The sequence below is a fragment of the Hemiscyllium ocellatum genome, chromosome 19 (assembly GCF_020745735.1).
Source record: "Hemiscyllium ocellatum isolate sHemOce1 chromosome 19, sHemOce1.pat.X.cur, whole genome shotgun sequence".
Lineage (NCBI taxonomy): Eukaryota > Metazoa > Chordata > Chondrichthyes > Orectolobiformes > Hemiscylliidae > Hemiscyllium > Hemiscyllium ocellatum.
Genome location: NC_083419.1, coordinates 41,929,185 through 41,941,476, shown reverse-complemented (window position 1 = coordinate 41,941,476; position 12,292 = coordinate 41,929,185). Strand labels below are relative to the sequence as shown.

The following is a 12,292-nucleotide window of genomic DNA, read 5'->3' as shown; positions in this document are numbered from 1 at the left end:
GAATGCCATGTGGTATTGCTGGGCGTTCCTCTGCACCCTAGAGTCTGCACTGATGCAGGTGGCAATCTTGGACCAGGTTGGCACTGCCTCCTCTGGGAAAAGGATGCCCCTTCCCCTTGATCACCCTGTCCATCAGGACCTCTTGATCCCTGTCTGAGAATCGTGCATGGAGTTTTAAACTGTGTTAAAAAAAAGATTGTTTGATGCAGCTGTAGATTTGGATTTTGAAAACTTGTCATCTACATTTCAGATGTGCGCAAAGGGTAGGAGGTTAGTGGTCTTTCTGTTGAAGGCAAGCTTTTCATGGGAAGCAATGAAGATGTTAGCAAGAGCCCAAACTAGAGGGGATCCCATTGCAATATCATTGATTTGAGTTGGTGTGACTAAACCCAACTGTGCTAGTTACTAGGTTCATGGGTTCAATGACATTTCTGACACTAGAAGCACATTTAGATTGCCAAGATATAATTTCATAGTGAGGTTCTTGTGGCACAATGGTATTGAATTGAATTGAACTAGCTTTATTGTGAACTGTACTCAAATGAGTACAGTCAAAGTTGCTACTGACAGTGCCATCTCAGGTATGAAGGTACCTGAGTACAATCCTTTGCTACAGAATAGAGAAATGAAGAGGAAAACAGTTGCATTACAGGTATATATTATGTAACCATAGGAGAGCTGTACAGTGTGTAAATATAAGTCAGCTATACACAGTGTAAATATAGGTCAGCTCTATAGTGTGTAACCATGGGTCAGCTATACACTATGTACCCATAGGTCAGCTGTACACTGTGTAACCATAGGTCAGCTATACAGTGTGTAAATATAGGTCAGTTACACACTGTGTTGTCATAGGTCAGCTATACACTATGTAATTACAGGTCAGCTATACAGTGTGTAACCATAGGTCACCTATACACGGTGAAACCATAGGTCAGTTATACACTGTGTAAATATAGGTCAGCTATGTAAAAAGGGTAAAAACAATGACTACAGATGCTAGAAACCAGAGTTTAGATTAGAGTGGTGCTGGAAAAGCACAGCAGTTCAGGCAGCATCCGAGGAGCAGTAAAATCAACGTTTCGGGCAAAAGCCCTTCATCAGGAATACAGGCAGAGTGTCTGAAGGATGGAAAGATAAATGAGAGGAGGGTGGGGGGTGAGGAGAAAGTAGCATAGAGTACAATAGGTGAGTGGGGGAGGGGATGGAGGTGATAGGTCAGGGAGGAAGGTGGAATGGATAGGTGGAAAAGAAGATAGGCAGGTAGAATAAGTCATGGGGACAGTGCTGAGCTGGGAGTTTGAAGCTGGGGTGAGGTGGGGGAAGGGGAAATGAGGAAACTGGTGAAGTCCACATTGATGCCCTGGGGTTGAAGTGTTCCAAGGCGGAAGATGAAGCATTCTTCCTCCAGGGCACCAATCAACCATACTACCCTGTGGCCCAACATTTCAACTCCCCCTCCCACTTATCCGAGGACATGGAGGTCGTGGGCCTCCTTCACTGCCACTCCCTCACTACCCGACGCCTGGAGGAAGAACATTAGTGCATTAACAAATAAGACAATAACTCTCTTTTTGGCAGAGAATAACTCTGAGATAGTGATGTAACATCTTCTTCACCTTTTTTTTGTTCATTCTAATTTCAGTGCCTCTAATCGATAAGTCCCATGTGCACAAAGTGCTGCCTGACTGTATTTACAGACCCAGCTATATAATTAAAGGATTCCCGCTGCTCCGTTACCAGGGATTACAGTTTGTAAGTGTCTTTTCCTGTTTCTTTATGCATCATTAATGAAGATGTACAAGGTGGCCAATGCTTACCATTTAGTAATGTTTCTTTCTAATATGGGTGATCAGCATCAAATTAATCCAGAACTTGTTTGTTATTGTTAACTCACCTGTGTATATTGCACATCAGGCTCAGTCGGTTTGCTAAACATGCTGTTACCAAATTATATTCTAATGGATGAGGTGGGGGATTGCTAAAATAAAAACAGTGCATTCAGATCAGGCTAGAACATCCATTTTCAAATTCAATTATTTTGGATCGGACTTCAATTCAGAACAGCTTACCAGTTGAAAAAACATCACACAAAACAGCTACAATTTCAGTGAGAACTTTAAAAGAGAATCAGAATTAATTTCTGCATTGAAACATATAAATGGACCCCCTGTGCCATCCAATTTATGCAGGGTGTACATGTTCATTACTTATATGTGCTTGCAAGCAAAGAAAGCTGTATATTGAGGAGGACTTTACCAGTAAACATTAAGCTGCAGTCGGTTGTAAGAACAAGAGAACATTTCTGGGTTTCTCGACCCTTTCACAGTCTCCCACATTACCCACACAGGTGGCCCTTATGGAAAACTAAGCCAATGTGGAGAATTTTTAGTTTGTTGTTTTAAGAACCTGAGAAATAGGACAGGGGTAGCCATCAACCCTTTGTCCTCACTCTGCCATTCAGTGGGAACAGAACAGATCTTCTACTTCAACACCGTTTTGCTGCAGTATCCCTAGAATGCTGAAGTTTCTGATCTGTAGAAATTAGTCCATGTCAATCTTGAATACCCTCAGTGACCGAATCTCCATATCCCTTGGGGACAGTGAATTTCAATAATTCAGCACCATCCGAGAGAAGAAATTGATCCTCATTTCAGTCCTAAATGATCTTCCCCTTATAAGTCTGTGTCTCCTAGTTCTAAGTCAACCCAGCCAGGGAGAATATCTCTCCTGCATCTTCCCTGTCAGTCCTGTATCTCCCCTGTCATTCCCGCATCTCCCCTGTAATTTGTGCATTCCCCTGTCATTCCCACATCTTCCCTGTCACTCCTGCATCTCATGTGTCATTCCTGCATCTTGCCTGTCACTCCCGCATCTCCCCTGTCGTTCCTGCATCTCCCCGTTATTCCTGCATCTTCCCTATTATTCCTGCACCTCCCCTGTTCCTCCTACATCTACCTGTTGAGCCATGATAGGCATTTGTATGTTTGAATGAGATCACGTCTCATTATTTTAATTCTTGAGAGAATCCAGCCTACTTTAGTGTTTCTTCAAAGAACATTCTGGAAATTACTATGCTGAATTTGGTTTGCGTTATGGTATCTATCAGTAGGTAGGGAGCCCAACATTGAGCACAATACCCCAGGGATAACTTCGCTGAGGGTCTATGTTATTACATTGTTCTGCAGGATGCCAACTTAATCTTTTTGCCAACTGGTTTATTTCAAACTGGGATTTTGTCAGACTACTCATTCCTCCTTTCTCTAATTAAGCCAAGTACCTTTGGTCATAAAAACCTCAGGATAATTTCTTTTTTTAATCACATTTCTTAAGTGGTCAGCAGCTGCAAACTCAAAATGATTGAATCTTAAAGGAACATTTTTCATAAAAGAAACCCATTGAGGCATTTTTATCTTCTTGTCAGTGTGGGTTGGAGCGAATGAGTCACCCTCTCCTGATTCAGAAGTGAAGTGATTCTCAGAGTGCTATGTACAAGGTGAATAGATCTATCAGCTGTGTGTGCCCCCCTGAGCTCACTAAGAGACCCTGTCCTCTAGGCAGATTAAGTACATTGGGGATAATAGAGGGAGCAAATACCAACTTACCTCACCTCCAGGGATATATTTCCCTCCCCTCCCCTATCAGCGTTCCGCAAAGATCACTCCCTTCGTGACTCCCTCGTCAGGTACACACCCCCCACCAACCCAACTTCCACTCCTGGCATATTCCCCTGCAACCGCAGGAAATGCAAAACTTGCGCCCACACCTCCTCCCTTACTTCTCTCCAAGGCCCCAAGGGATCCTTCCATATCCGCCACAAATTCACCTGCACCTCCACACACATCATCTATTGCATCCGCTGCTCCTGATGTGGCCTCCTGTACATTGGGGAGACGGGCCGTCTACTTGCGGAACGCTTCAGGGAACACCTCTGGGACGCCCGGACCAACCAACCCAATCACCCCATGGCTCAACACTTTAACTCTCCCTCCCACTCCACCGAAGACATGCAGATCCTTGGACTCATCCATCGCCAGAACATAACAACACGACGGTTGGAGGAAGAGTGCCTCATCTTCCGCCTGGGAACCCTCCAACCACAAGGGATGAACTCAGATTTCTCCAGTTTCCTCATTTCCCCTCCCCCCATCTTGTCTCAGTTGATTCCCTTGAACTCAGCACTGCCTTCCTAACCTGCAATCCTCTTCCTGACCTCTCCGCCCCCACCCCACTCCGGCCTATCACCCTCACCTTGACCTCCTTCCACCTATCACATCTCCATCGCCCCTCCCCTAAGTCCCTCCTCCCTACCTTTTATCTTAGCCTGCCTGGCACCCTCTCCTCATTCCTGATGAAGGGCTTTTGCCCGAAACATCGAATTTCCTGTTCCTTGGATGCTGCCTGACCTGCTGTGCTTTAACCAGCAACACATTTTCAGCTCTGATCTCCAGCATCTGCAGACCTCACTTTTTACTCTGCAGTAATTAGACGTTTATTATCACAACACCTGGGCAGTATTCTCTCAAGTAAGTGCTTCTGGCTTGAATCTGTTTTTGTATTTTTCAGTGAACTGGAATGTATCGTCAAAACATTGTTGTTTTTGCTGATACAACTGTCTGTTGCAAAATGTTGATTTCCCACCAAAAGCACAAGTGACTGTTCAATTATGGTAGACAGTTAAAGGCAATAACAATCCATGAGTTCATAGAGTCACAGAGATGTACAGCACAGAAACAGACTCTTCGGTCCAACCCGAACATGCCGACCAGATATCCCAACCCAATCTAGTCCCACCTGCCAGCACCCGGCCCAACTCTCTCCAAACCCTTCCTATTCATATACCCATCCAAATGCCTCTTAAATGGTGCAATTGTACTAGTTATAATGCCTTCAGTAAGACAATCAAACCAATAACTGCATTGATAAAGATTATCTTTGATAGCGCTCATTCACCTAAAGTAATCCAATCAAAGTAATCATTAATTATTTTTGGATGAATCGATGATGAAGATAAGTGGAAAAATGTTTTTTTAAAAATAGTAAAACCTCAAGAAAGCTTGGAGAAATACTGATCTCTATGCAAGTGCTGTTTTAATTCAGAACTAACAATTATAGAGAAGGTCAACAAAGAGAATAGTCATCGAGTCATTCAGCACAAAAACAGACCCTTAGGTCCAACCAGTCCATGCCAAACATAATCCAAAACTAGACTAGTTCCACCATTTAACTCAAAATGTTAACTTAGTTTCTTTCTCACCAAGTCTGACATCCACAAATGATTTCTGAAACAACAAAAAACATGCAAGATATTTACAGATATAAAAGGTTATTCAGTTCATCTTAACTCACCTATTCAAACAATCCTATACTCTCCCTGGTACAGCAACTAATGTTGGGTGATTTGAAATTTCTTTCAGTGAGAAAATAAAGAGAGAAGAAGAGACTAGACTTCAGAGAAGTCTTCACATTGAAACATTAAAAAGTGAATATAGGAGCAGGAGGAGACCATTCAGCCCTTTGAGGCTGTTGTACCATTCAAAATGATCATGGCTGATTGTTCAACTCAGCACTCTCTTCCTCCTTTCTCTCCATGCTCTTTGATCCCTTCAGTCTGAAGAACTAATCTACATCTTTTGCACAAGTTTTTAATGTTCTGGCCTTAACAGTTTCCTGTGGCAGAGAATTCCACAGACTCACCATTCTGAGTAAAGAAACCCAATCTCATCTCTATCCTTAATGGCCTATCCTTTTGCCCTTTGACTGTGGCCTCTGGTTTTGGACACCCCATCCCTCGAGAACATCCTGCTTGCATCTGCTCTGTCTAATCCTCTTAGAATTTTATAGGTTTCTATGAGATGCCACCATCAACACCCCCTATCATATTTTTTTCTAAACTCTCGTGAACCTAGTCTTAACCAAAGCAGTCTCTCCCCATACATCAGGTCCATCAACACAGGATTCAGTCTAGTAAACCTTCCTTGCAGCCCATCCATAGCCAGAACATCTTTCCTCAGATAAGGAGATTGACATGACACACAATACTGCAGGTATGGTCTTATCAGTGCCCTGTACAATTGAGGAAATTGCTCCTGTACTCAAATCCTCTCACTAGGAAATCCAACATACCATTTTCCCTCTTCACTGCCTGCTTATCTTCGATGGCTGGCATACAAGGAATCCAAGGTTTCTTGCACCACTTCCCTCCCTAATCTATCGCTTTTCTGATGATAATCTGCCTTCCTGTTTTTGCTACCAAAGGTGATAATCTCATATTTATCCACATTATTCTGCAACTGCCAAGCATTTGCCCACTCAGCTTATCCAAATCACATTGAAGCATCTCTGCATTCTCCTCACAACTCACCCTCCTGTCCAACTTCATATCAACTTGGAGAGGTGGCACAGTTTCCTCATCAAAATAATGAATACATATGGTGAATAGCTGGGGTCCAAGCACTGATCCCTGCAGTATCCCACTCAGAAAATGACCCATTTATTGCTTTCCTGTCTGCCAACCAGTTCTCAATTCATTACAGTACACTACCTCCTGTAATTTTGCTTGCTAGTGTCTTATCGTGGGGTCTTATCAAAAACCTTCTGAAGATCCAAATAAACCATTTGCTGACACCCCTGTATCATCTCCATCAATTAGGTTCTCAAAAACTGCCAGCAAACTCGCCAAGTGCAGCTTCTCCTTTGTAACTTCATGCTGGAGCTGTGCTAACTTCCAAATATTTTGCTGCTGCAACTTTTATAATGGACTGTCACATTTTTCCCACAACCAAATCAAGCTAGGCATGTATAATTCCCTGTTTTCTCCATGCCTCCCGTCTTAAACTGTAGGGTTACATTAGCAATCCTCCAAACCACAGGAATTATTGCAGAGTTTAAAGAATTTTGGGAGGTGACCACTTGCTTTTAATCCTGTTAATTTCCCCAAAGCCATTTCCATACTAATACTAATATCTTAAAATTCCTCCTTTCCATTAGATCCTAAGATGTCCCATATTTTGGGATGTTATTTGTGAAAATGGAACTAAAGTATGTGTTTAAAAGAGATCTTAGAGTGCAGGTTCATAGGTCATTGAAAGTGGAGATACAGGTAGATAGGATAGTGAAGAAGACATATGGTAAGCTTGTGTTTATTCTTCAGTACATTGATATAGGATTTGCAACGTTGGTTAGGTCACTTTTGGAATAATGCGTGCAATTCTGATCTCTCCGCTGTAGGAAGAGTGTGATGAAACTTGAAAGGGTTCAGAAAAGACTTACAAGGATGTTGCCAGGGTTTGAGCTATAGGGAGACGCTGAAAAAGCTGGGGCTGTTTTCTCTGAAATGTCAGAGGCTGAGGGGTGACATTATAGAGGTTTATAAAACCATGAGGAGTATGGATAGGGTAAATAGACAAACTCTTTTTCCCAGGATGGAGGAATCAAAAACTAGAAGGCATTAGTTTAAGGTGAGAAGGGAAAGATTTAAAAGGGACCTAAGGGGCAACTTTTTCATGCAGAGGGTGGTGCGTGTATGGAATAAGCTGCCAGAGAAAGTGGTAAAGGCTGGTACAATTACAGTATTTAAAAGGCAACTGGATGGGTAAATGAATTAGAAAGGTTTAGAGGCATATGGCCAAATGCTGGCAAATGGGACTAGATTAATTTAGGATATCTGGTCAGCATGCACGAGTTGGACTAAGGGGTCTCTTTCTATGCTGTACACCTCTATGACTCTAATTGGTCAGCCAACTCTTTGTTCCCCATTTGAACTCCCCTGTTTCTGATTGCATTTTCTATTTTTTCTTTTCACATACCTATTGAAGCTTTTACTATTGGTTTGTATGTTCCCTGCAAGCTTCCTCTGTTTTTCTCTCTTAATCAGTCTCTTTGTCTTCCTGTGCTAGAATCTGAACTGTTCACGCTACTCGGTTTGCTGCTTTTTTTTTGGCTAATTTGTATGCCTCTTTCCTTGGATTGAATACTATCCATAATTTCCCTTATTAGCTATGGTCTGATAACATTTCCCATTTTGTTTTCATACTTGACTGAAGTTAATAATTTTTGCAATTTGTCCATGCCCTATTTAAATGTTTGCCTAACATCACCCCTTTTAGATAACAATCCTCAATTTATGATAGCTAGCTCGTGCCGCAGAGGATTATAGTTACCTTTACTTTAATTCAGGACCTTAGTCTCAGAAACAACTTTGTTATTCCCCATCCGAATGAAGAATTCTATCCTATTATGATCACTCCTTCCCAACGGGCCTCGCAAAGTTAGATTGTCAATTATTCCTTCCTTGTTAAGACCCTGATAAGGATGGCCTTTTCTCTAATTGGTTTCTCAACTTATTGTTCTATAAAACTATTCCATGTATACTTCAAGAATTCCTCTTCTACAATATTGCTGCTGTATTGATGAGGAGAAAGTGAGGACTGCAGATGCTGGAGATCAGAGTTGAAAAGTGTGGCGCTGGAAAAGCACAGCAGGTCAGGCAGCATCCGAGGAGCAGGGGAAATGACATTTTGGGCATAAGTCCTTCATCAGGAATGTGGGGCTGGGGAAAGGGGGCTGAGAGATAAATAGCAGGGTGGGGAGAAGATAGCTGGGAAGACAATAGGTAGATGCCTATGGCGAGAATGATAGTGATAGGTTGGAGAGGAGGGTGGAGTGGATAGGTGGGAAGGAAGATGAACAGGTAGGACTGTTCAAGAGAGCGGTGCCAAGTTAGAGGATTGGATCTGGGATGAGGTGGGGGAGGGGAGATTAGAAAACTAGTGAAATCGATGTTGATGCCATGTGGTTGAAGGGTGCCAAGGCAGAAGATGAGGCGTTCTTCCTCCAAGTGTTTGGTGGCTTGGATTTGGCGGTGGAGGAGGCCCAGAACTTGCATGTCCTTGGTAAAACTTGCACATCCTTGGTGGAGTGGGAGGGGGAGTTGAAGTGGTTGGCCACAGAGCAGTGGGATTGTTTGGTGTTTGATGTCCCCTGAAATGCTCAGCAAGTTGGCATCCTGTCTCCATAATGTATAGGAGACCACATCGAGAGCAATGAACACAGTAGATGAGGTATTTGGATGTGCAGAAAAATCTCTGCCGGTTATGGGATGACCCTTGGATGGAGGCGAGGGTTTGGTGTAAGCGCAAGTTTTACACCTTTTGCGGTGACAAGGGATGGTGTGCCAGGTGGGTTGGTGGGGAGTGTCAACTTATGAGGGTGTAACAGAGAGAATAGTCTCTGCAGAATGCTGATAGGGTTGGGGAGGGAAATATATCTCTGGTGGTGGGGTCTGATTGTAAGTAGCAGAAATAGCGGAGGATGAAGAGCTGTATCCGGAGGTTGGTGGGGTGGAAGGTATGGATAAGGGGGTGGGGCTCTGTCCTTGTTGCAGTTGGAGAATGAGGTTCAAGGGTGGAAGCGCGGGAAGTGGATGAGATGTGCTAGAGTGCATCATCGACCACATGGAAGGGGAAATTGCGGTCCTTGAAGTAGGAGGCCATTTGGGATGTTCTGGAGGGGGATTGTTCCTCCTGGAAGCAGATGCAATGGAGGCGGAGGAATTGGGGAAAGCATTTTTCCAGGGGATGGGGCGGGAGGAGGTGTAGTCCAGGTAACTATGGGAGTCAAACTGTGTTTGAAATAGATGTCTGTGTTGAGTTGGTCTCCAAAGATGAAGATGGAGAGGTGCAGGAAGGGGAAGGAGATGCCTGAAATGGGCCAGGTCAGGGTGGAAGATGGTTATGAGGTTGATGAACTGTTCGACCCCCTTGTGGGAGCACAAGGTGGCACCGATAGTTATCAATGTAGTGGAGGTAAAGGTGGTGGATGGTGCCAGTATAGTTATGGAAGAGGGACTGTTACATGTGTTGATTTGCCAAGTCTATATGCAGACTAAAGTCATCCAGAAATACAGCCATATCTTTATTGTTTGCTTCTCTAATTTCCTTTGTAATGCTTTCCCCAATATTACTACCTCAGAAATGACATGACACCAAGTTATAGTTCAACAGGTTAATTTGAACTCACATGCTTTTGGAGTGCTGATCCTTTGTCAGGGCATCTGATGAAGGAGCAGCGCTCCGAAAACCTGTGATTTCAAATAAACCTGTTGGACTATAACTTGGTGTCATGTGACTTCTGACTTGTCCACCCCAGTCCAAAACCAGCACCCCCACACCAATATTACCATGATAGTTTGAGGGTCTAAATACACACTACTGTTGTTTTCTACCCCTTGGTGTTTCTAAGCTCAACCCATTTTAGATTCTACTTGTCCAGAGCTAATATCCTTCGACACATTTACATTAATTTCCTTTTTTTTAATCAGCAGTGCTTCCCCATCTCCTGTTCCTTGTTGGCTGTCCTTTCTAAGAACTGAAAACTCCTGGATATCCAGAGTTCCTGTTCCTGGTCATCCATCAGCCATGTGTCTGTCATCCCCACTATACCATACCCTTTTAAGATCTGCTTGTACAACTACTGTAATTCATCTGTTTTATTGTGAGTACGCTGTAAGCTGTATATTCAGCATCCCTGCTATAGATCCTGTTCATTAGTCACTAACTACATTCTCCAAAGTCTGAGGTGAAACCAGACTGTACCTTTCAGTACAGAAGTTTTAATTCTGACACTGTATCATTTTATTCTAGAACTACTTCATTCTAATTGCCACCTTATCTTAATTTCCTCACTTTTTACCGTCCAGCCCTTCTATGGTCTGTGATACATTTTTGGTTCCTTCCTGCAGGCACTTGACTCTTTCTAGGACCCATGTGAGGTTTGCAACTTTTCACTTTGAGGCATCTTCATGATAATGTCACAAGACTGGTAATCCAGAGGCCATGATATGTGTTCAAATCCCACCACAACAATTGGTGGAATCTAAATTCAAACACTAAATTTTGAATATATAACTAGTTAATAATGGTGATTGTGAAACTATTGCCAGTTAATCTGAAAAATGTGTTGCTGGAAAAGCGCAGCAGGTCAGGCAGCATCCAAGGAGCAGGAGAATCGACGTTTCGGGCATGAGCCCTTCTTCAGGAATGTCGATTCTCCTGCTCCTTGCATGCTGCCTCACCTGCTGCGCATTTCCAGCAACACATTTTTCAGCTCTGATCTCCAGCATTTGCAGTCCTCACTTTCTCCTATTACATAAATCTGTTTGGTTCAGTAATGCCCTTTAGGGAAGGAAATCTGTTGTCCTTAGCTGGCCTGGCCTACATGTGACAATGTTAAACAAGTCTTCTTTACCCTGGCTATCTCAAAAAACAATTCACAAACCATCTGATTGCCTTCCCGCACATATGTTTGTACTGGTTCAGACCCAATCCTTTTTGCTACAGTTCATGCACAGAATATTTTGCCTGTTCCTGGTGGTCCAAATAGCAGCACTCCCTGAGGTGGTTCATCCAAAGTACCAAGGTTCACAAAATTCTCTGGCTGCTAAATGGCCTCGTAATCCACTCAAATCAATGCCAGTTACAATGGGGCACCAAATGCTGGCCTCGTTAATGATACCCATCCCCATGAAACAATAAAAATAAACATTGCCTGAGTGGTGTCCCTGGTATTTTGTTGCTTCTTTGGTTTTAATGAAGTTCAGGTAAGTATGAGGTCATGTACTTGGGCTGGACAAACAAGACAAGGGAATATATGATGGACAGTAGGACCTGGGGAAGCACTAAGGATCAGAGGGACCTTGGTGTGCACATCCACCAGTTGCTTAAGGTAGAGGGACAGGAGGATAAAATGGTAAAGAAGATATGCAAAATTTCTGCCTTTATTAGCAAAGGCATAAAGTTTAAGAGGAGGGAGGTTAGGCTGGAACACTATAAAGCATTGTTTAGATCAGATAGAATACTGTGTGCAGTTCCAGAATCCACATTATAGGAGGGATGTGAGTACAGAGGAGAAGATGCACAGGAAATTTACCAGGAGGTTGCCTGGGCTGAAGAGTTTTAGTTATTAAGAGAAATTGGGTACACTGCTGTTGAGTTCCTTGGACCAGAGGAGATTGAAGGAGGGTATGATTGAGATGTATAAAATTATGAGGGACATAGACAAGGTAGACAGGAAGGGACTTTTTCCCTTGGTGGAAAGATGTGTGACACAGATGTAAGATAAGGGACAGAAAGTTTAGATGTAATATGAAGAAAAGATGTTTCATTCAGAGGGTGGTGGGAATCTGGAATTCCCTGCCTTTAAGGGTGGTCGAGGCAGAGACTCGCAACATTTACGAAATACTTCAGTGTGCACTTGCTATACTAAAGCATACAGGTTACATGTCAAGTTCTGG

The 12,292-nt window shown here is 43.1% G+C and overlaps 1 protein-coding gene across 4 annotated transcripts in view; it reads left to right on the top strand.

Annotated features, from left to right (window-relative positions):
* Positions 1–12,292, top strand: part of b4galnt3b (beta-1,4-N-acetyl-galactosaminyl transferase 3b) — a 193,256-nt gene that overhangs the window by 156,562 nt on the left and 24,402 nt on the right. For all 4 annotated transcript variants that reach the window (XM_060839850.1, XM_060839851.1, XM_060839852.1 and 1 more), the window contains one exon: positions 1,646–1,755. In XM_060839850.1, the coding sequence (XP_060695833.1) occupies positions 1,646–1,755 (110 nt within the window). The remainder of the gene's footprint in view (positions 1–1,645; positions 1,756–12,292) is intronic.